Raw genomic sequence first — 23,764 nt, forward strand, 5'->3', positions numbered from 1 at the left:
GCTGAGGAGAAGGGAGAGGGTAAGAATTTGATTAAGATCAATTACATCAAATGCACACTTTGAAAGAAGATAACTATCATTGATTTATGGCAGTTTGTAGAAAGTTTTAAAGATACTTTTCTTCTTTCATAAAAGAAGCCTCACATGTACAAGCTTTTTTAAAATGTACAGTCAAGTCTATTTAATAATTTTAGCATTAACTTAGACTTTTATAAAGCTTCATACTAATGGAAATTTTAAGAAATGTACAACTCTGTCCCAGAACAACTTCCCTCCTCCTTCCCATCTACAATTTTAGCTGCACTGCCACACAAGCACTTCACAACTGAATCAACCATTTCTTCTCAATGAAACTTCTTTCCCATCTGCTCATTCTCCCTGGATATCTAGAAGCTTCCTAAAATCATCAACATTCCTTTGTGATGCCTTCGTATATTTCAGAAAAGCTCAGGTTTCTTACTAAGTCTCTCCCTTCCCATGAAATCATCAACCTTTTGTAACACAAAACAGAAATACAGACCCTACAGAACATCAATATTTGATTGCTGAAGAGAATAAACTTTATTAACAGAAAGTGAGTTCTTAAGGCCCAGTCCAGCACTCATGTGCAGAAGAAGAGTCTCAAGGAAACACAGGAGCGCAGGTCATCTGGAAAGAGGGCTCAGTGGTACTTGTGGGACAGAAGATTGGCCACCCCTGTCACCAGCTTCTGCCTGGCAACCTGTACCTCTAGGGAGAATTCTGAGCCACACGGAAAAGGGAGCACAATTACCAGCATGTTACCCAGGAGCTGTAAGAAGAAAGACAGCACAACATAAGGGAATGAGTGGAGGGTCCAAAGAGAGTGTGTATGAAATAGAAGATTACAACCTTACTCTTTGAGCATGCCAAGCCCCAAATCCATGCAGGCAGCTCTGCTGATAATGTCAGTATTATCAGTTTTTCTTCCTATTCAACATCCTCAGGCCTGATTCACCACTTCTCCTTAGTCCTGCAGTTTTCTTTGACTCTCTTACCATTTCTTCTTCCACTGAATAATTTCTTTGAACATAGCATGTCAGCCCTACAAGGTTGCTAATCAAAGTACAAACTTTTGAACAAATGTGGGAACAAATCACCACACACATTTACATTCACTAGAAATGTATTAAATATTTAGAGACCCTGTGAAATTGGTTAGAAGAAAGTATGTCTTTAAAATTCCATCCCCTATTTTTCCTATACACCAATCATTAAGACATAATAATGACAAGCAGTCATTTCCAAATTCCATTACTCCTTACACAGATCTGCTATTCTCTTACTTTTTTCTCCAAAATAAACAAATGCAAAAATCTATTTGGATAAAATTTTCTGACTAGCAGTATGCTAATCTACACTTTGACTGCCACTAACTGTATCAGTCAGTTCTTTAATGGTGACTTTTGAATCTGTATTAGCATTACCATCCTAACCTTAAACTCCATTATTGTCCCCAAGTGAAACCCAAAATAAACACACAATTATGTCCTGAAATGACCTTGAGGATCTTGGGATCCACGTGTAGCTTGTCATAATGCAGGTCACTCAGATGAGGAAAAGCCTCCCCGAGGTTGTCTATGTTCTTAATGGCTTCTCCAAAAGAGGCCATCACTTTCTTCCCATGCAAGACATGTCTCCCAAGTTGCCAAGTACCTCTGGGTCCATGTAGGGACATCCAAGCACCTGTGAGAGGGACCAGTAAATTTAAAACTCAGTTTATCACATAATGAAAAGTGTCCTGGATTTCTAGGTGGCACAGTTTCTTCTTAGCATGCCTGCCCAGGGTTTGTCCTCCAGTGTCTCTCTCAATCACCTTTCCCCATGTACTGGTGATATTGACCACATCGTGATCTATTAAATGAACCATAGTTACTGATATACAGCATAATGGTGATTTCAGGTGTTTCACAGTAATTATGTTCAACTGCTAGAAGGCATGTGGTTTTATTCTTCACAGGGGACCTGCTAGCCTTCTGTGCTCCCAAATACTATGAGGCTCTTGGTTAAGGGAGACTGGACAACTCAGGGTGGGGTCCAGTAGACTAAGGTTTAGATAGCATCTTCATTAAGACGCTGTCAAGCAGACCCCTTGTGGAGACTCCACTGTTCCATAGCTGGGTAGCCTGTTTCCTCTTTCCTTCATTCTCCCTTCAGCCTGGTTCCTTTTCATCACAGTAGAACATTTGCTAGGATTTCTTTATCAATCTTTCTATTTTTTTAGTCTGCCTTTACAGAGGCCAGTAGCTTACAGCTGAAACATAGATACATGAACATATCTGAAATAATAAGAGTCATTTTAGGCGAGGAATTGGGGTCTCAGATGAGACAAATATAAATTTTCTGATCAGAAATTTGAGAGGAAAAGGGGAGTTGAGAAAGGGGAGAGGTGGAAGGCGGAGGAAAGGGTAGAAATGTTATAAATAGAGTGCTAGCGATGAGTCTCAAACTTCATCAAATGAGCTTCATTTTGCATTAAATGGTGAGTAACACAGAGACCCACATCTGGTCAGTGTGCAGAGAATAAAAGACAGAGGGACGTGCTCAGCTCTAACTGAGACTTCTACACCCAAGGCTTCCCCCAAAGCTCATGGAAATTTGCATGAGAAGAGTAAAAAGATGGTAAGAGCCAGAGTCAGTGGATGACTACTAGGAAACTGTTTTGGGGACACAATAGCCAGGTGTGCATATGAACTCTCCACTGGTTGTGACAGCATGCTCAAGATTAGCAGAAGCTCCCACCAGACAAAATACCAGCAGGGAAGGGGGAGGTGAGAAAAAAGCTCCGCCCCAAGTCCAGGAGTTACTAGCAATTGACAGCTGCTGAAAGAAGGAGAGTCAGTTTTTGAAGGGTGTGACCCCTGGTAGATGGACCATGCTCAGGGGGACACACAAAGAATATTGAGCAACACGAATTGGACTTGATGGGCTTTACAAAATGAAAAAGAGGACAGTAAGTTGGATGGTTAGGGAAGTGGGCGGGGCAGATCTGGAAGGAGATGAGATGGGGGGTGAATATGATCAAAATGGATTTATGATTTTCAAAGTTTTCATAAAATATTATTTGATATTGTCTTTTTATTTTATTATTTTTATGTGTATGTGTGTATTACCTGCAAGAAGGTAAGCGCACCCGCACCGTGCAATGCCTGCAGAGGACAGAAGAGGCTGTCAAATCCCCTAGAACTGGAGTTACGGACAGTTGTTAGCTGCCATGTGGGTGCTGGGACTCAAACCCAGGTCTTCTGCAAGAACAGCCAGTGTTCTTAACTGTGGTGCCATCTCTCCAGCCTCCTATTTGATATTATCTTTAAATGAAAATTGAAATATTGTAGACTGATGAAAGTAAACATCTATATGTACATATATATACATACATATATATGTGTGTATGTGTTTATGTATATATTTAACTCTATTAGAAGTAGCCTGATGATAATCTAAAGTGTTTATCAGCAAGTATGTTCTGCTACTGAAAAACTTGTCCTGTTATTCTTCACAGGGTCCTTAGGAGCTCTTCCCTGCTCCCCAACTCTTTGCTGCTATTGGTTAAAGGAGGAGGGGAAAGCCAGGGTGAGGACACTGCTATGCTCAGATCTGAATACATACACTCAGCATTTAGATTTTGGTCTCCCAGAATTATAATAGTATAGGAAACCAATTTCCATAAAGTTTCATTTCTGTATAGAAGCATATTATCATGATAAGATTGATATGCTGTAACAGAGGTCAGCATCCTTGGCTCTGAATGCAGCATGTCTACTTTGAGCAATAGTGTTTGCCACTTGTCAATGTTCTTGGCTGACAATGTCCATTTCCACTGGATAAGAGGAGCTGGTTGGTGAGGCTGGCTCTAGTGAAGCCTTATATTTGTTCATGACACTAGATGAAGGTTGCTTAGGGTAGTCTGAATTAGATTGGAAAGACTGATTGTTCTAATGATTTCAGACAGTTTCATTCTAACATGATAAAACTAAGTACCTACTTTGCCTCTTCTTGTATTTGTAAAACAGCTCTAAAGTTTCATGGGTTATGTCTATGGATTATTACTTGATACCACTCTCTCAGCTGGGACAACTGCATCTGCAGTTCAAGGCTGCCTCACACAAAGTTTTTCTTTCCCTAAATGTAGCAATCCTAGGTCATGATGCCTGAAGCTTTGGCCTGATTTTGTGCCTGCCTCCATGGCCTGACTTAATAACAAATACCATAGGGCAGATGAAGCAATTATCTGTGCATTTAATTAAACATTTATCTTCTGAAGCTGCCAGGGCAGCTGCCCCTCCACTCTTCCTGTGCTGGGTGCTGTCTCCGGGCGCTGCTCCTCTGCTCCCTCCCGTGCCACCTGTGATTGCAGGGGCGCTGCCTGCCAGGGCACAGGCACCGCCCCTGATCGCAGGGGCACTGCCCTTCGCTCCCGCTTGCAGCAGCAAGCTGTGGTCGCTCTTCCACTTCTTGTGGTGCTGAGGCAGCTCTTCCGCTCTCCCAGGGCTGGGGCTGCTCCTCTGCTCACTGTGGCGCTGCCTCAGACCTTCACTACTTCTGTGGGTCCCAGCCCCCAGGGCTGGTGAGGAGACTGTCAGCAGAGCCACATTCAGACACAGGAGACCAGGTTTCTTGATGCAGATCTGGTTTATTATAGAAGGGCAGAAGCTTATATAGGGGTAGGGGTCCAATCAAGAAGTTACAACTCAGATCTTTGGCAGGGCTATATCCTATCACGACATCGGGAGTCAGAGACCTCATTAGCATAATGGGTTTCCTTATGGGGTCTGGTTTCCTGGGAACCACGTGACCCAGGCTGTCTAAGTGTTGCAATTTGGAATCTCAAGGGTGGTGATTAGTGAGTGGCAAGCTCTAGGCATCAGTCTCATGATCTGCCAATGGGAGCAAATGTCACAAGACGTTCCTTGTGGCTCCAGCAGTTGGGCCTTTGGCTGGTGCCTGCTGTATGGCTGTCAATAAGACTTTCACCCTAGGCTCAAACCTGTCTCCCACAATCTTCAAATAGTTTTATCTTAATATCTAAGACTGAATGAAATAAATGATGTCAGTGAAGCTGGCAATGTAGGAGCACACCTACAATCCTTGTTCTTAGGGGGTAAATGCATGAATCTCAGAGGTCCTGGTGACCCTCAGCTACACTTTAGACTTAAGGTTAGCTGGTCTATATGGAATGCTCTGTCAAAAGAAACAAATAAATAATAATAATAATAATAATAATAGTAATAATAAAATAAACGGAGCTGTGGTAGTACCTCAGTAGGTAGATTGCTTATCATGAAAGTCGAAGAATTTGAGTTCTGCTCCCCTCAACACAGATAAAAATTTGAACACTACCATAGTGATGTATGCATGTAATCCCAGAGTTTGAGGAAGACACAGTTGGATCACTGAGGCTGGCTGGCCAGCCCACCTAGCCTGCATAGTGAGGGCCAGACCAATGGGAAAATCTGTGTTAAAAAATGATGAAATGGCCAGCACTTGAGGAAGGACAGCTAAGGTTCAAACCCAAAGGCATACAACTATGTGTCCATGTGCAACTCCTCACTGATGCATTCATATAAATACATAGAACTATAATAATTATTGATAATAATGGTGGTGAATTATTTTCATTATTTATAATCATAAATATTTTCATAGACGGAGATAGCTAAATGGAGAAAGATTTATCATTCATTTATTAAAATCCTGATTCATCTGGATATGTATGCATAAATTATGAATTACTTTTGAATCATGTTGACTTGAAATGGATATTTGACTTGAAATACCTCCATTTGTACCTTCCTTTCTAGGAGGTAGAAAGTATGACATCTATCCATCCAGGTAGCCAACCAGACTGACAGTGTATATGAGAAATGGAAACATATTGAAAATGTCCATAGTTCTCACCAACTTGGTGAAGTAATTTTGAGCACAATAAAGAAACATCATTTGTACAATTTTGTGTCATATTTAAGACCACAGTGCTCAGAAACACCCTGAACTGAAACTGTAAGAAACATTTGTTTCCTTCTTTGAAGCAGAGTAGAAGATTTCTTTAATTAAATGCACAAATAATTTAATCATCTGCCTTATAATATTATTGATTCAGACCACTGAGGCGCAAAACCAATCCAAAGCTTCAGGCATCATGAACTAGGATTGCCTCATTTAGGGAAAATAAAGAGACTAATTTAAATATAATTAACCAGTCAAAGTCTGAATAACACGTGGATTCTGGGAAATGATTAGTGGTAGGCATGTTTTCTAAGATAGAGCACTCTACCTTCCAAAGTTTAAAGATCTCAGGTGTCTATATTAGAGACTGACTTGGGCCTCCATCAAACCTCTCTAAGCAACCTTGCACTCTCTCAAACAGATCCAGGTAAACAAGGGTACTGGGCCAAGCCCTGGGAATATTCACACAACATGGGTGAGTTCTTCCACCCTTTGCCTCCTTAGTCTTCCTCTTACCCTGGTAAATCTGACACCATGTCTTCCTCATTCTGCCTTTGATTATTCCTTAAATTTATGTCTCAATTCTTAGATTTAAATCATAATATTGATGTCAGACTTATGAAAATGTGAATCCACTTTATACGCATGAGGAGATTAATTTCCTAATAATACTGAGTCTCAGATATTATAGTTAGAATACTGATCATATATACATATATATATGTATATGTAGGTATGTCATGTTACTGGGGCCTAAAAACAGGACTTTTGCCTCCTGCGACCATTGTATACTCAACTACATCCCCATCCCATCTTTCCATTTACATAGTGACACTGGTATCATTTATTTATCTAGTTTATCCTTGAACTTGCTCAATTTCCCAGGCACTCCTTGGATTTGCAGTATTGCCTTAGCCTCATAAGTGCTGGGCTTACTACCTTCAACAGCAGAGTCCTAGCTTAGGTCATTTCCTGTTCTAACAATGATTATGTGCTCCCTCTTTGAGTAGGCTTCATTCAAGCCATCAACCTCTCATGGAATAGTTTCAGAATATGACACTATATAAAACACCACAGAAAAACTGACCAGGCAAAACATCAATGCTTTGTTGCTGAGAAGATGAACTTTATTAATCAGAAGCTGTGCTCTCAAGGCCCAGTCCAGCACTCATGTGCAGAAGGGATTTGAGGACACACAGCAGTGACGCCCATCTGGAAAGAGGGCTCAGTGGTACTTGTGGGACAGAGCACTGGCCACCCCAGCCACAAGCTTCTGCCAAGCAGCCTGCATCTCAGGGGTGAATTCTTTGCCAAGCTGAAGAGAGAGGACAATCACCAGCGTGTTACCCAGGAGCTGTGAGATGAACAAGAGAGATGGAATGAGAAGTGGAAAGCCCATAAGAAATGTGTGCAAAACAAGGGTTTAAATAAACCTTCTCAGCACCCATGAGCCTCTCCTCCCATTCAATATTTTCTTGCCCACATCCTCACTTGTCTCCATCCACCAATTTTATTTTCCTCTCTTGTCCCATTCTCACAGACCAAAAGCCTGATAGATTTAAACATAGGCACTCAGCCATACAGGATGCTCAGCGGAAAATACCATTTAGAACAATGCTCTATATAACCTAATCAGTAAGAATTTATTATGTTCTTGTAGGTTTGACAAATTGATTATAAAAAGTCCATTTCTGAACTCTCTCTCTGAATTTCTTATGCATCAAAAATTAAGACATAAATTATATCTCCTTTGTAGTGACAAGCCAACACTTCTAAATTTTGTCACCACTTGCACAGATCTGCCTCCCTCTGATTTTTCTCTCCAAAATAAACATATCTATAATTATGTTTTGTGCTCTCACAAAATCTTGAATGATGACTTTGGAGTCTGTGCTAGCATTATCAAAGCTGCTCTCAAATTCCATATTTCCCCTCAAGTCAGATCCAAAATGATCACATGAGTAAGTCATGAACTTACCTTGAAGTTCTCAGGATCTACATGAAGCTTGTCACAGTGCAACTCACTGAGATGGCCAAAGACCTCCTTGAGGTTGTCCATGTTGTTAACAGCATCTCCAAAGGAGGACAGCACTTTCTTGCCATGGGCTTTGACTTTTGGGTTGTTCATAATGGCTGAGACACAAGACAGGTCTCCAAAGTTGCCAAAGTACCTCTGGGTCCATGGATGGACACACATGAGCCTATGAGATGAACCAGTATATTTTAAGGCAGTGTACATCACATATTGAGAAAGGCCCTGGATTTCTGCAAGGCAAACATTCCTTCCTCCCCTCCCTAGTCCTTGTCCCCACTGCTTACCTTCCCAGGGTTTCTCCTCCAACAGCTCCCACATCGACCTGTGACCACAGGCATTTGATAGCCTTCTTGTCCTGGTCTGTCAAATGAACCATGGTTGCTGATCTAGGAGCTTGGCAATGAACTCCACTTTTGAGAAGTAAGCATGTTCAACTGCTGAAAAGCATGGCCTTTTATTCCTCATGGGGGGCCTCCTAGCCCGTCCCTGCTACCCAATGCTCCGAGGCTATTGGTTAAGGGATGCTGGGCAAGTCAGGGTGGGGTCCACTGGGGTAAGTTTTAGATAGCATTCCCATTAAGATAGTGTCAAGTTGGCCCCCTCATGGGAGACCCTACTGTTAAACTGCTTAAAATCTTCTTCCTCTTTTATTTTCCTTTCACCTTGATTATTTCCCTTCTCAGTAGGAGATTTTAAATGATTTCTTTATCAATTTTTTCTTACTTTTTTGAGTTTAGCTTTACAGAATTCAGTAGTTTGTAGCTGAAGCGTAAACATATGAACTTATCTGAAATAATGAGTCATTTTAGACACAAGAGTCAGGGTCTCAGGTGAGATCTTATGAACAGGAATTTGAGAACAAGTGGAGACAGGGAATAGGGGAGAAGTTGGATGGCAGATAGGGAGTGGCGAAATGTAAATAGCAAGTTAGTGGATGAAATTCTCAAAGTTCGTCAGGCTAGCTTCTTCATTATACATTAAAGAGTGGTTAACATAGAGACCAAGAACTTGTCAATGTGCAACTGACTAGGGAGTGTTCAATATTACATGGGACATTATACATATATATATATGGTCTCTTACCCTCTACCCAGGGTTCATGGAAATTTAGAGGAGAGGGAGCAAAAAGATTGTAAGAGCCAGAGGCAGTGGATAACTACAAGGAAACACTTTTCTAGACACAGCAGCCAGTTGTGCATATGAACTCTCAGCAGTTGTGACAGCATGCACCAGACCTGCAGAACTTTCCACCAAACGAAATACCAGCAGGGAAGGGGGAGGTGAGCACAGAGTCCCACCCCTAGCTAAGGACTTATTAGCAATTGATAGCTGCTGAAAGAGGGAGAGTCAGTTTGTTAAAGGGTGTGCCTACTGGTAGGTGGACTATGCTCAGAGGATGGCCCCACACCCAAGCGTATTTGAGCCACACAAATTGGACTTGATGGGCTTTACAAAAAGAAGACAGTAAGTTGGTTGGTTATGGAGTTGGGGGGCAGATCTGGAAGGAGAAAAGGTGGAGGTTAATATTATCAAAATAGATTTATGCTTAAAGATTTAAAAAAAATATTTTACATTATTAAAAAATAAAATTTACAGAATGGTACAAATATATATTAGTGTGTGTATATATTTATGTACATGTATAACTCTTACTCAGAAGTAGTTTGCAAGAAATAGTCGTATAATATTATTAAATACATTCCCTGAGTGTTTAGAGCATGGTGTCCCAGGAGCACACTAGCAATAGGGAAAGCAGTTTCCATACAGCCTCAGTTTCTTCATAGGTACAGATTGCTGTGATGTCTTGTAGGTCAGCAACCTGAACTAGCATGCTTTTAAACAAAGCATGTCTACTTTGAGGATAGCATTTGCCTCCCTGTGGATACACTTAGGTAGTCATCAGCCAATGCCTGTTTCCACTGTCCAGGGGGAGCTAGCGATGATGTAAGTGAGAATGGACTGCGGACTTAAATTGGCTCATTAAAAGGTATCAGTGTTACTTGGTGTGGATGCTGTCTGGAGATTATCTAATGATTTCAGACATTACCTATTAAGTGACAGCTTTTTTACTCCTTTCTTTGTTAAGCAACTTTGAAGTGTCATGGATTATGCCTGTGAATTAACATCCCATACCCACTGTCTGAGCTGGACACAACTGCACATGAACAACTTCATCTACCTCACACATAGAGACTTTTCCCCCCAAATGTAGCAATCCAAGGTCATACATGAAGCTTTAGCTTGATATTGTGCCTCTGTGGCCTAAATTAATAACACTATTATAGGCATGTGCAGTAAAGTTCTGTGCATTTAATTAAATATTTATCTCCAAGTCTTTTTTCCCCTCAACATCTAAAATTGAATGAAAAACAAACAAAAGATGTGAGTGAACGTGGGATGGTGATACACACCTATAATCCCTGCCATTAGGTGGTAAATGCAGGAATATCAGGCATTCTGGTTTTCCTTAGCTACATTTGGGTTCAAGCTCACCCATCTATATGAAACCCTGTCACAAGAAAATGAAATAGCAATAGTAACACTAATGAGAATGATACTAATAACTGGAGCTGTGGTGATGGCTCAGTAGATAGAGTATGTTTCATGCAAGCCAAAAAAATGTGAGCTTGACTCCCCACATGCCAGGTGAAATTTTAAAAGCCAGCCATGGTGATTCCAGAGCTTGGGGAAGAGACAGTTGGATCACTGATGTTGACTGGCCAGCCTGCCTTGTTAGATAATGAGTTACAGGCAAATGAGAAGACCCGTCTCAAACAATAACAAGATGGACAGGACCCGAGGAAGGATCAGAAAAGGTTGCTCTTTTGCTTCTGTTCACACAGACATACATACATAAAAGCAGGCATGCTTGTTCAGCTCCTTGCTGAGCACACTCACAGATACGTGGAACAATATTAACTACTGAGGACAATCATGTTGGTGACTAACTTTCCTCATTTATGATCTTTGCAATTAGATATATTTCATAGATGTAAAAAACAAAATGGCTAAATATTATTTACCATTCATGTATTTTAAATCTTAATTTATCCAGAGACACAACTTGTGAAGGATGAGCTGCTTTTCAACTATGTTGTCCCAGATACCTGGCTGGAAATACCTCACTCTGTATCTTTCTTTCCAAGAGATAGAAAGTCTAAGTTCTGTCTGGATACTTGGACCATAATAACAATAATGGCAAGAATGAGAAACACAATATCAAAAATTCACATGTAAGGATGAAGCCTCAATATATCAGTTACTCAGGATTTGTAGGTCCAACCTCCCTAAGCAACTCTGTATTCTTTCAAGTAGATCCAAGTACTATGAGCTTATTGGGTGCGTGTGTCACCTCCCCTGCGCATTTTCACACAGGCTGGGCGATTTCTGCACCCCTTGTCTCCTCTTCCTTCCACTCACCCTGGTAAATCTGCCACCATGTCTTCCTCATTGTCTCTCTGTCCAGTCGTCCTTCATTGTACCTCACTTCACGTCTTAGGTTTAAACCATTATATTCATTACATTACATCATGTCCCATTTTTGAACATTTGAATTCATTTGACGTCTGTCAGGAGATTACTTTCCTAATAATGGTATTTCTCAGATATGATGGTAAGGACATTTATTGTTTGCTGTTAGTTTAAGTCATCATTTTTTATTTTTATGTTACTGTGAACTGAACACAGATTTGTGACTACTGGCAGCCACTTACACTAAGATAATCCCTGTCCTATCTTGGCTTTTTCACTGGGACACCAGGTCTCATCATTTCAAGTTGGGATACTCTTGAACTCACACCACAGTCCAGGCAGGCTTTAAACTTGCAATCTTGCCTTAACCTCTTGAGTGCTTGGCTTACTACATCCAACAACATAGTGCAAGCTTACATTTTTATACTAAAGGACCTATACCCTCAGATCTTGCTGTATTTTACCCATATTTAGAATAGGCTCCATTCAAGGTACCAGGCTCTCACTCAATAGTTTCAAAAGATGGGCCTTCTCGCATATATGTAGACTTCATTTCTGTGAACATCCTTCATTTCCAAATGCTTCTACCGCTTCTATCCTTCCACTAAATTCACTTTAAGGCACAGTACATTATAATACAACACACAGCACCCTGATATCATGTCTTAGCCTTTAACCTGAACTGAGACAACAAAATCAACCCCCACCAAATATACCCATCTAAAGTTGAAGCTCGTGAGTGACTTTTTGTGTGTGTGAAGTCCCCAGATAATACTCTCAATTCCTGAAGTCAGTCTCATGATTCATGTGACAAACTAAAAACTTTAAAATGTGTGTTCAAGTAAACTAAACCAATAATTATATATTAAACCATATCCATTTACAACAATTTCTCTTAAAAATGTTAAAATATCACTCAGTTATTCCTTCTCAGGAACTACTTGCAGTAGTCCTAATCTCTGTAAGAACGGTTTGCTACATACAATGGTATAACATGAATGAACTGAATTAGCCTTTTCTCTTTATAAGACATCATCATTTTTTTGTGCACCATGGACCCCTATCACCCTCCCATAACACCTATTTTCCTCCCATAGTCTTCACACATTTTTCAGAGAAGCTTTGTTTTCCCATAAATTCCTCTTCTCCCATGAATCCAGCAAACTTTTTCCTTTAACACACCCCAGAAAAAGAGACCAAACAAAACATCTATGTTTCATTGCTGAGAAGATGAATTTTATTAATCAGAAGCTGTGCTCTCAAGGCCCAGTCCAGCACTCATGTGCAGAAGGGAGTTGAGGACACACAGCAGTGATGCCCATCTGGAAAGAGGGCTCAGTGGTACTTGTGGGACAGAGCACTGGCCACCCCAGCCACCAGCTTCTGCCAAGCAGCCTGCTTCTCAGGGGTGAATTCTTTGCCAAGCTGAAGAGAGAGGACAATCACCAGCATGTTACCCAGGAGCTGTGAGATAAACAACAAGACAGACGGGAATGAGAAGTGGAAAGCCCATAAGAAATGTGTGCAAAACAAGGGTTTAAATAAACCTTCTCAGCACCCATGAGCCTCTCCTCCCATTCAATATTTTCTTGCCCACATCCTCACTTGTCTCCATCCACCAATTTTATTTTCCTCCCTTGTCCCTTTCTCACAGACCAAAAGCCTGATAGATTTAAACATAGGCACTCAGCCATACAGGATGCTCAGTGGAAAATACCATTTAGAACAATGCTCTATATAACCTAATCAGTAAGAATTTATTATGTTCTTGTAGGTTTGACAAATTGATTATAAAAAGTCCATTTCTGAACTCTCTCTCTGAATTTCTTATGCATCAAAAATTAAGACATAAATTATATCTCCTTTGTAGTGACAAGCCAACACTTCTAAATTTTGTCACCACTTGCACAGATCTGCCTCCCTCTGATTTTTTTCTCCAAAATAAACACATCTATAATTATGTTTCAACAAAATTGATTTAAACTGTAGTGTGATAAAGTCAAGTTCTTTTAAGCATTTATTGTCACCAATTTGTAATGATGACTTTTGAAACTGTGTGAGCATTACCAATCTTGGACTCAGCTTCTAATTTTTTCCCCAAGTCAGATTCAAATTAACACTTGATAAGCTTAGTACTGACCTTGAAGTTCTCAGGATCCACATGAAGCTTGTCACAGTGCAACTCACTCAGATTGGCAAAGACCTCCTTGAGGTTGTCCAGGTTGTTAACAGCATCTCCAAAGGAGGACAGCACTTTCTTGCCATGGGCTTTGACTTTTGGGTTGTTCATAATGGCTGAGACACAAGACAGGTCTCCAAAGTTGCCAAAGTACCTCTGGGTCCATGGATGGACACACATGAGCCTATGAGATGAACCAGTATATTTTAAGGCAGTGTACATCACATATTGAGAAAGGCCCTGGATTTCTGCAAGGCAAACATTCCTTCCTCCCCTCCCTAGTCCTTGTCCCCACTGCTTACCTTCCCAGGGTTTCTCCTCCAACAGCTCCCACATCGAGCTGTGACCACAGGCATTTGATAGCCTCCTTTTCCTGGTCTGTCAAATGAACCATGGTTGCTGATCTAGGAGCTTAGCAATAAACTCCACTTTTGAGAAGTAAGCATGTTCAACTGCAGAAAAGCATGGCCTTTTATTCCTCATGGGGGGCCTCCTAGCCCGTCCCTGCTACCGAATGCTCTGAGGCTATTGGTTAAAGGATGCTGGGCAAGTCAGGGTGGGGTCCAGCGGGGTAAGTTTTAGATAGCATTCCCATTAAGATAGTGTCAAGTTGGTCCCTCATGGAGACCCTACTGTTAATCTCTTTTAGAACCTTATTTTCCTCTTTCTTTCCTTCTCCCTTCACTTTGATTGCTTTCCCTCACATTAGGAGATGTTTTTAGGATTTCTTTTATCAATATTTCTTACATTTTTTGAGTCTAACTTTACAGATGGCATTAGATTACAGTTGAAGCATAGAAGAAATATGAACTTTTTGAAATAATGAGAATCTTTGTAGGCATGGAGGCAGAATCTCAGATGACACAAATTATAATTCTTATGACCATGAATTTGAAAGGGGTGAGGAGTGGGTGCCGGGAGACGTCTGGAGGGGTGTTAGGGAAGGTGAAAAGGGTATAAATAGAGTGATGTAAGCACTTCTCAAACTTCTGACTAGCTTCTTTTTGCAGTACATGATGATTAACACAGAGATATCCACAACCAAGAATAAGAATCTGGGGAATGGTCAGCACTTGATGGGACTTTTATATCACACTTTCCCAGCAAGGCTCAAGGAAATTTGCAGAAGGGTGCAAAGATATAAAAGCCAGAGGCAGTGGATAAGTAAAAGGATGCAGTGTTTTCTAGTTACATATACAAACTGCAGCAAGACTTTCAGAAGCTCCCACCAGACAAAATAACAGCATGAGAGGGGGGAGCACCAAGACCCACCCTGAACTGAGGAACTATTGACAATTGATAGCTGCTGGAAGGAGAGTTGGTTTTCTTTTTGGGTGTGCCCCCTGGTAGGTGGACCATGCTGTGGCACATGGCCCCACGCCGAAGAGTGTTTGAGCCACACAAATTGGACTTGATTGGCTTTAAATAAAAAAGAACAGTAAGTGGAGATGTAGGGAGGTGGGGCTGATCTGGGTGGAGGTGGAGGAGGAAAGTGAAAGCAATCAAAATGTATTTTATGAAATCCTCAAAGAATTACCTAATATAGTATTTATTAAATAAGAAATTAAACTTGTAAAAAATTGCAGTTGGTGAAATATATATATATATATATATATATCAGAAGAGGTTTCCAAGGGACACTGCTATGCTGGCCTTTTAATACTTTTGTCTGTGGGGTTAGATAAGTGTCATGATAGTGCAGGGAAAAGAGTTTTCATAAAGCTTCAGTTTCTATATAGGAATGTATTATAATTATGTATAGGTCTGCATCTCTGACCTAGTCATGGTTCTAAATTCAGCATATCTCCCTTGACCCATAAAAATTTCCTCCATGTCAATGCACTTGTCTAGTTATCAGACAGTGTGCATTCTTCATGGATGAGAGACTAGCTAGTGATTCAGGATTGGATCGCAGTCTTCCATTTGCTTATGAAAATGTATTGACACTTCTTAGGATAGTCCAGAGATTTGAATGGCTGATCATGGCAATGAGTTCAGGTAGCATTATTCTAATATATAACATCTGTAAGTGCCTTCCTTGCTTTTTTGCTGTGTTTCTAAAACAACTCTATAGTGGTGTGGGCTATTTCCTGTAACAGTTCATATGCAGTGTCACAGCTGGGACACAACTGTACATGAATAACTTCATCTATAGTTCAGGTCTGCCTCATATGTGTCAGTCAACATGATAGGAAAAGGGTTCTTCGCCTAAATGTGACCTTCCTAGATCATAAAGTCTGAAGCTTTGACCATCTGGCTCAATCTTGTGCTTTTGTGGCTAAAGTTAGCAACAATATTATAACACAGATGAAGAAATTATCTGTGCTTTTAACTAAAGATTTATCTTCAAACTGGTTTTCCCCTTATCCTCTAGGACTGAATGAAATCATGTCACTGAAGCTAGGTATGATAGAGCACACCTAGAATCCCTTCTTTTAGATGCAGAAATATCAGGGGGTCCCAGTTACCCTCAGCTACATATTGACCAGGTCACCTGGTCTTATAAGACCCTATCACAAAAAAATAAATAAATACTACTAATAATAATTTTTAAATTAGCTGTGGTGATACTTCTGAAGGTCAAGTGCTTGCTGCACAAGGTAAAGAACCTGAGTTCTATTCCCCACAATTCTGATAAAAATTTAAAGGGTAGAGTTCCTAATAGGCCTGTAAAAGAATAGAGAGCCATCATCCCCTCACTTCCAGGTCCAGCCTGGGTCATACAATGTGTGCTCCAAACTAGCCTGATTAATTAGCCAAAATCCCACTTTCCAGGCACCATCTCCACACTCCAAAGGCATAGAATATTGGAAGCATTACTGCAGATTAAAGAGAGGAATAATTATAGCCAAGAAACTACAGAAAGAAAACAAATGAAGCTGTGATCATTAAAACACAAAATAGATGCTGGATGTGATTGTGCACACCTTTGATCCCAGTACTCGGGAGGCAGAGGCAGGCAGATCTCTGTGAGTTCAAGGCCAGTCTAGTCTGCATAGCAAGTTCCAGGACAGCTGGTGCTACAGGGAGACCCTGTCTCAAAGAGATCAAATAACAATTAAATAAATATATTACTCAATAAAATAAAACACAAAATAGAACTAAGAACACAAACAGAAAAAAATGACAACAAGCAATACATACTTATTTCAATAATAACTTTAAACATTAATGGCCTCACTTTCCCAGTCAAAAGAGAGGTTAGTTGAATAGATTAAGAAACAAAATCTATCCTTTTTTCTGCAAGAAATTCATCTTACTTTCAAGGATAAGCACTATCTTAGAATGAAAGTATAGAAAAATTATTCCAAGAAAATTGATTGAGAAACAATCAGAATAGACAAAATAGACTTCAAACTAAAATTAATCAGAAGAGGAAGAAAAGGAGACTTCATTCTGATCAAGAGAACAATTAATCAAGAAGATATTATAACCTTAAACATATATGTACCAAACTCTGGCACATACACCAATTTCATAAAAAATACCACTGAACATCAAGGAACAGATTAACCCCAACTCAGTAATACTGGGTGATTTCAATATCCCGCTTTCTTCACTGGACAAAAATATAAACAGAAACACCAGAATTACATAAAAACTTACATCAAATTAACCCAATAAATGCCTACAGAATATCCCACCCAAACACCAAAGAATACACATCTACTCAGCAGCCAAATGGAAGCTTCTCTAAAATAGACCACATACTAGGGAACAAACAAAATTCAATAAATACAGAAAAATTGAAATAACTCATTGTATCCTATCTGATCACAATGCAACTCAACAAAAATTCAACTGCAAAAAAATCCCTAGTAACTACCTGAATTCATGAACATTACACAATGCACCACTGAATGGCAAATGGGACAAAGAAGAAATGAAGAAAGAAAGAAAGAAAAATACTCCTCTAGTTCAATGAAAATGATAACACATCACAACAAAACCTTTGGGACACATTAAAAGCATTCCCAAAATGGAAATTTGTACCCATAAGTGCCTACATTAGCACATCCCTCAACTGTCAACAGTGAAGCTTCTTCATACAACAGAGTGTGATGTAGTCTGTGTACAGACCACAACTGGCTAAGTTTTAGAGAATAAGAGACTACAGAGTCCAGTCCCTGTTCCTGGATGGGACTCTTATGCTAAACCTCACCCACCCAAAAGAAGAGGGGGTGGAAAGATTGTAAGAGCCAGGGTTGGTCCAGGAACATAAGAAAACAGATACTTTAAGGCCTCTGGGAACTTGCTCATGAACTTGCAACAATGGTAACAGCATGCACAAGACCCATGCTGATTCAATCAGATAAAAACCGAGCATTGAATGGGGTAAATGGGCAGTAGGCCCCAAGCCTAGCCAAGGAACTATTGGCAAGTGATTACTGCGGGGTGAGGGAGAATTGATCTTCTTTAAGGGAGTGACTTTAAATAGGCTGACTAGACTTCAGTGGATGGACTTGCATGGAAGGACAACTAGATACTAATGTTTGACCAGATAGGATTTAACATATATGACAGAATACCTCAAATCTGGTAAATCTGGTAGCGGGGGGCTATGGGTATATGGGCAAGGGGGAGGTGAGAGGGTTCTAAATTTGATGAAGATGTATTATATGAAATATACAAAAACACAATAAAATTTTTTCAGTCAAATAAAATCTAAAAATATCAGAAAGAGTACAAATAAATGTTTAAATGATACAACTCAAGAAAGTGGAAAAATAGGAACAAATCAAACCCAGCAGATGAGAAGAAATCAGTAAGAGGAGACATCAATGCAATGCAAACAAAGAAGGCAAAGAACCAACAGAAACTGACAGCTGGTTCTTTGAAAAGATAAACACAATTGACAGACTGTTGTGAAAATCCCTTTCTGGGGGGTGTCCTAGTTTGTTTCTCCATTGCTGTGATAAGAACACTGACCTAACAAACTTGGGAAGGAAAGACGTTATTTCACCTTCAGTTCACAGTCCATCATGGAGCGAAGCCAAGGCATGTATGTGCTCAGGTCAAGAACAGAAGTACAGACCATGGAGGAGTGCTGCTTGCTCCCCAGGCCTGTGCTCAGCCTGCTTTCTTATACAACCTGCCCAGGGGTGGCACCACCCACAGTGAGCTGGGCCCTCCCACATCACTCAACAATCAAGAAAATTCCCTCATAAACATGTCCACAGGCCAGTCCAGTAGAGGAAATTCCTCAACTGAGGTTCCCTCTACCCAGATTGACAAGTTGACAACAGAAGCTATCCAGCATAGGGTGGGAGTGCAAGCAAGAGTTGCTCCTCCTTTAGATCCAACAAGAAACTGAGGTGTGAATCCACCAAAGTGCACTCTGGGTAACCAATGAGTTTATTGGACTTCCTCACACAGTAATGGGTAAAGGATTACTCACAGGAGTATGGGTGCATAGAAAGTCTTTGCCCAAGCACGAATGATGACTTCCTAGTAGCGGCTTAAATGGAACTCCTCTCCCTTAGTCTTCCCCACCCTAATATACTCTAACCCTTCTCCTAGGCCATGTGCAATTAGGATCAAATTGCCCACAACTGTCAGTGAAGTATGGCTAGATACTTAGTTGAGGGTCCCAGGACTCTTTCTGGCCCTCCTTCTGTGCTGGGATGTCAGCAGTCAACAAGTCTAGCCGTGATGATCTTTGGCAAATGGGCAGATATGAGCTACAGAGGATGATGTCTGTCTGGTGGAGGACAGTCCTGTTCAAACACTCCACTCCTTCCTCCAGGCTTTACATCCTTTCTTCCATCTTCTTCCACAAGAATTGGTGAGCATTGGAGGAGATGACATAGAGTTCTGATGCATTTCCTCCCACTCCAGTGAGATATGGAACCCTTGAGTTCTCTCATCATCTGTTTCCAGAATGTGGCTGTTGGTAAGTCCCAGTATATTCCTTGTACTACAGAGCATAAGTGAAAAGGAAGAACCTTAGCCAGTACATCATTTAACAAATAAGTAGCAGTTGCTGTTCTGTGGCATCTGTATATAACTCCTAGGGAGATGACCCACCCCAGCCACTGAGATACTTAGTACCCTTATGACTTCTGGAAGCCTCTGTTTCTACTCCCATGAGATGTTCTTGTTCGGTTTTTAGCATTTACAGGCCCAGGATGTTGTGCATTTTCCCTAACCACCTTGATAGGCATCACTTGTGCCTGGCCCAACCATTAAGCTCCCAAGAATTTCACAGGTCCTTATACACCTTGTAAACAAATTTCCTTCAGGTATACCTGAATATCTCTGAATTCAGTTTCCAAATCTGCAAAATACTCAGAAGCCAACATTATGTCATTTATATAATGAAACCTTTTGTTCAGAGGATCGGTTGGACAACAACTCAATGCCTTAACCTCCATCCCATAACAAATGGAGGGGTTACAAAGAAAACGTTGGTGAAGCTCTTTGAAAGTTGTCTTCTGTTCTGGGCAAGTGTCAGATGATTGCAGAAGTTCAAAACTAAGAAGATACTAAACCAAACTTAAGTCCAATACAGCGTGGAAAGTTTCCACTTTTATTAATTTCATCAATAAATTCATGTTGGGTAAAATACCATGGACAGGAGTCATTAACCTCACTAGTTTTCCACAATCCTTAGTCATTTTCTCTGAGCCATTACTTCTGAATTCCTCTTCATGGAGCCTCCTGCATTTCTCCATTCTTAATGAACTCACTGTGGCTGTCTTAGCTGCTTGATCTTACCCAGGGCCAAGGGAGAATGAAGTCCTGCTCTCGCCTGCTGCACCTGATGGTTCCCTGGGTCCAATAGGCCCTGGGTCAGCCCTGAGGCTGTAGCCACAGCTGCTGCCTCTCCATCAACCGCACCTGGCTGCAGGGCAAAGCCCTGCCTGGTCAAACTCTCTCCACTCCAGCATAACATTTCAGAAGAGGGAAGGATACCTTGCTTAGTCTGAGGTAATCATTACCCATTCCTGGGACAACCTCAACCTTCTGTGCCTTTATTGTTTTAATATGCATGCCTTCTGTGAATTGTTCTTCATGCCTTAAAGTCCTTCCAGAAACTCCTTAACGTAGAATTAAGCTGTCAACTTCTTGCTTAGGAACTTTGGCTCTTTACAAATCTTGGCACATTTGCCTTCCAGTAACCCAAACGGACCTCTGTCTCTGCTTTGTCTTTCTTCTGCCTCCTGTAGATTGCTCTGCCATTTTACAGACACACTTTACATGCTGATCTAAGCTCCTTAGATCTGCCCCAGCCTTTCGTACTTCATGAAGATCCTGCCCTACAGAGGGACTCAGAAGAGCCACTAAAGTTCCATACAAATCTCCAGGTCCCTGCTGAATCAAGTCCTTCTTTAAATCTCTGGTGAACACACCGTTATCTGTCTCCATGAACTGGGCATCACACATTGTTTCCCTCGTGCTTAGTTCCCTCAGTAGTGCCTATCCCTCTTCTACTAGCCTCGAGGCCCTAATATCCGTGGAGATGTCCACTAATATGACCAAATATCTATAATATATCTAATATAATAGCTTATACAGGCCAACGCAGTATTTTCCAGTATTTTCTGTCACCTTCTTTTTGGCTCTCTTCCTTTTTGGTACCTGACTTCTCCCAGGTAGTCCAGGTTTGGGTGTTCCACAAAGGGCTCATTAACATCTCAGCTTTGAGAAATGTCAAGCTAACATCTCCATTTCCCCCTCTTTTAACCAATTTATCTGCTATATTGGAGGCCAATTCAGAGGGTTTCAGCCTCAAATCTTTTTCTCCCTGCAATTTCTGCCTTACATATGCAGTCTCCCTCTAGGATATCACCTCTACCGCAGATGTCTCTTCTTACACATAGCAGTGTTCAGGTTACCTCTGCAGCTGCTTGCTGATACGTCGGCCCCTGATTTACCACTCCTGGGCCTTATAATGTGTGCTCTAGAACATAGTGGAGCAGGAGTTAGACAGAATACTAGTGTATCTCTCAGCTCTCACCAGGGAAGCTTCACCATGCAACAGAGGTTGATTAACACAGAATGTCACACCTGGTCAGATTGTAGAGCATAGGAGACTGCAGAGTGTGTGTCCCTAGATAGGTCCCCACCAAGAGCTCGGGGACCATTGTGGAAAAGGGGGTGGGTAGATTGAAAGAGCCAAGGGTTGTTGCATGATCTTAAGGAAACAGAATCTTCCAGACTTCTGGGAACTTAGGACAATGATGGCAGCAGCTGATCACTGATGCTTGAAAGACAGTTGATCTTACTTCAGGAACTGACATACGTAAGCTAACCATGTTCCAGTGGGTGAACTCACAGTGAGGGACATCTGAGTATACACACTTATGAACAAAGTTCACAAAAATTTTAAAAGAGGACAAAAATTGGGGTTTAGGTAGGTAGGGAGGTAGAAAGGTGGGGGTGAATCTGAGATAAGATAGAGGAGGAGGCTTGAATATGATCAAAAGGCATTATAGTAAATTCCCAAAGAACAAATAAAAATATTATTTAAGAAATTTTGTTTTTTAATTGAACTTTTGTGTATTTCATACAGAATAGCTCATCTTTATACCCCTTCCCCACTGGCACCCTCCCATAGTTCCCCAACCACTGGAATTCACACATTCTGTCATTTTTAATTAAGGCCTATTGTGTCCAGTTAGTGTCCCCAGACATCCCTCAGTGCGAGTTCATCTACTGAGGGCTAGTTACCCTATCACAGTCTCTTGCTTTTGGAAGATCAGCTTTTCCTCACACAGCAGTAATTAGTTGCCAAGATTTCTTCAGCTAAGATTGGGATCTACTGTCCATTTCCCCAGTTCTATGCTGGGGTTTTGTCTGTTTGAGTTCGCATGGGTCCTGTGCATGCTAACAACATTGCTGTAGGTTCATATGAGCAGGGTCCCAGGAGCCTATAGGACTATATTTCCAAATGGTCATGCACCTCCTCCCTGGCTCTTAGAACCCTCCCCCTCTTCAACAATAGTCCCTGAGCCCTCAGTGGGTATAGATTAATATAGGAGTCCTGTCCAAGGACCAGAATTCTGCAGACTTTTAGTCTCTATACTTTGGTCCATTTGTAACCTTTTGTGTCCTGGCCCTCTGTTGCATGAGGGAGCTTGAGAACTGAGGTCATCATTGTTGTGTTCTTTACCCCTTTTTCAATATTCCGTGAGCCTTAGGTGTAGAGGCTGCATTGTAGATGTGCCACTTAGACTTGGACAATTCACAATGTCTGTGTGTGACCAGTTGTGGTACTCTGTAATAGTCTCTGTCTGGTGCAAAAGAAGCTTCTTTGATGCATGGTGACTGGGGTATTTGTCCGTAAATATAAGGATACATATTTAGCACATAGTAAGAAATTCCATTAGTTTAGGGATGTGACGGTTTGGGATTTTTCTCTAAGATCTATGACCTCTCCAGCCATGTGTATGTTTACAGTACCACATGTGAGTTTTCTCCCACTGAGTGGGCTTTTAGTCAAATTAGGTAGCTGTTAATTGCCCCCAAGATAAAGGCGTCACTACTGCACCAATGTCATATTCTGTGCAGGTCATTGATGTGGTTATTTAGTCTTGAAGCTGGTGTCAGACTGTTGATTGGTGTTTTCTCTTAGTACCTCGTATAGTGCTTTCCAAAGATATGAGAGGTAGCTTTCAGGGGAGATGGCTTCTAAGTCAGTTCCAGCTCCAATATTCTAAATCCTATGTCTCAAGTATGTCCTGTCTTCAGCAATAGGGTTTTACCTTCAAGTTCTGGGAGGCAATCAAGGACAATGGCAATAGCCTGTGTAATTTTGTGAGTCTCTTGTACTACCCTGGCCAAAAACTCAGAGGAAAGTTTCTCCTGTCTGGCACTGTTTCTTTTTATGTAGCCTTTAGCTATGTGTAATTTATCTTTAGGTTGTTGGACCTAATATGATTTCTTCTTTTTTTAAACTAGCTAGGCTTTATTAATCTCTCCCTTCTTTCCCTGTCTAACTCTTGCACCATGACTTCCCCATTTAAAATGTCCCCATTTTCCCCATTTCTCCCTTGATAATACCAGTCTACTATGGTCCCAGCTCTCTTGAGGTCCTTCTTTCTCTTTATCCCCAAAGTTTCTGGTATAACCCTTCTTCCCCCTCCCATTTAAATACCCCTATTTGATCAGTT

At 41.0% G+C, this 23,764-nt stretch overlaps 2 protein-coding genes and 1 pseudogene across 2 annotated transcripts; all 3 read right to left on the reverse strand.

Annotated features, from left to right (window-relative positions):
* Window positions 1-661: 661 nt before the first annotated feature.
* LOC115069931 lies at window positions 662-1,888 on the reverse strand (annotated as a pseudogene).
* Window positions 1,889-7,102: 5,214 nt separating this feature from the next.
* On the reverse strand, window positions 7,103-8,409 carry LOC103732062 (hemoglobin subunit beta-Z-like). Its single transcript, XM_008830584.3, has 3 exons — window positions 8,284-8,409; window positions 7,943-8,165; window positions 7,103-7,318 (listed from the first exon to the last, which is right to left on the reverse strand). Exons 1-3 carry the CDS (start codon window positions 8,373-8,375, stop codon window positions 7,190-7,192), a joined length of 444 nt encoding a protein of 147 aa, XP_008828806.1. The 5' UTR covers window positions 8,376-8,409; the 3' UTR covers window positions 7,103-7,189.
* A 4,315-nt stretch (window positions 8,410-12,724) lies between these two features.
* Window positions 12,725-14,077, reverse strand: LOC103732063 (hemoglobin subunit beta-Z-like). The gene is made up of 3 exons (XM_008830585.3): window positions 13,952-14,077; window positions 13,611-13,833; window positions 12,725-12,934 (listed from the first exon to the last, which is right to left on the reverse strand). Exons 1-3 carry the CDS (start codon window positions 14,041-14,043, stop codon window positions 12,806-12,808), a joined length of 444 nt encoding a protein of 147 aa, XP_008828807.1. The 5' UTR covers window positions 14,044-14,077; the 3' UTR covers window positions 12,725-12,805.
* Between the last annotated feature and the right edge of the window lie 9,687 nt (window positions 14,078-23,764).

The sequence above is a fragment of the Nannospalax galili genome, unplaced genomic scaffold (genome assembly GCF_000622305.1).
Source record: "Nannospalax galili isolate Female #2095 unplaced genomic scaffold, S.galili_v1.0 scaffold635, whole genome shotgun sequence".
In the NCBI taxonomy this organism is placed as follows: domain Eukaryota; kingdom Metazoa; phylum Chordata; class Mammalia; order Rodentia; family Spalacidae; genus Nannospalax; species Nannospalax galili.

Bases quoted from the DNA above. Each gene is read 5' to 3' on its own strand.
- LOC103732062 (XM_008830584.3), bottom strand. From the start codon at position 8,375: ATGGTTCATTTGACAGACCAGGACAAGAAGGCTATCAAATGCCTGTGG. The intron at 8,166-8,283 runs GTAAGCAGTGGG...TTCATCTCATAG, and splicing joins GGAGGAGAAACCCTGGGAAG to GCTCATGTGTGTCCATCCAT. The intron at 7,319-7,942 runs GTAAGTTCATGA...TTCATCTCACAG, and splicing joins TAGATCCTGAGAACTTCAAG to CTCCTGGGTAACACGCTGGT.
- LOC103732063 (XM_008830585.3), bottom strand. From the start codon at position 14,043: ATGGTTCATTTGACAGACCAGGAAAAGGAGGCTATCAAATGCCTGTGG. The intron at 13,834-13,951 runs GTAAGCAGTGGG...TTCATCTCATAG, and splicing joins GGAGGAGAAACCCTGGGAAG to GCTCATGTGTGTCCATCCAT. The intron at 12,935-13,610 runs GTCAGTACTAAG...TTTATCTCACAG, and splicing joins TGGATCCTGAGAACTTCAAG to CTCCTGGGTAACATGCTGGT.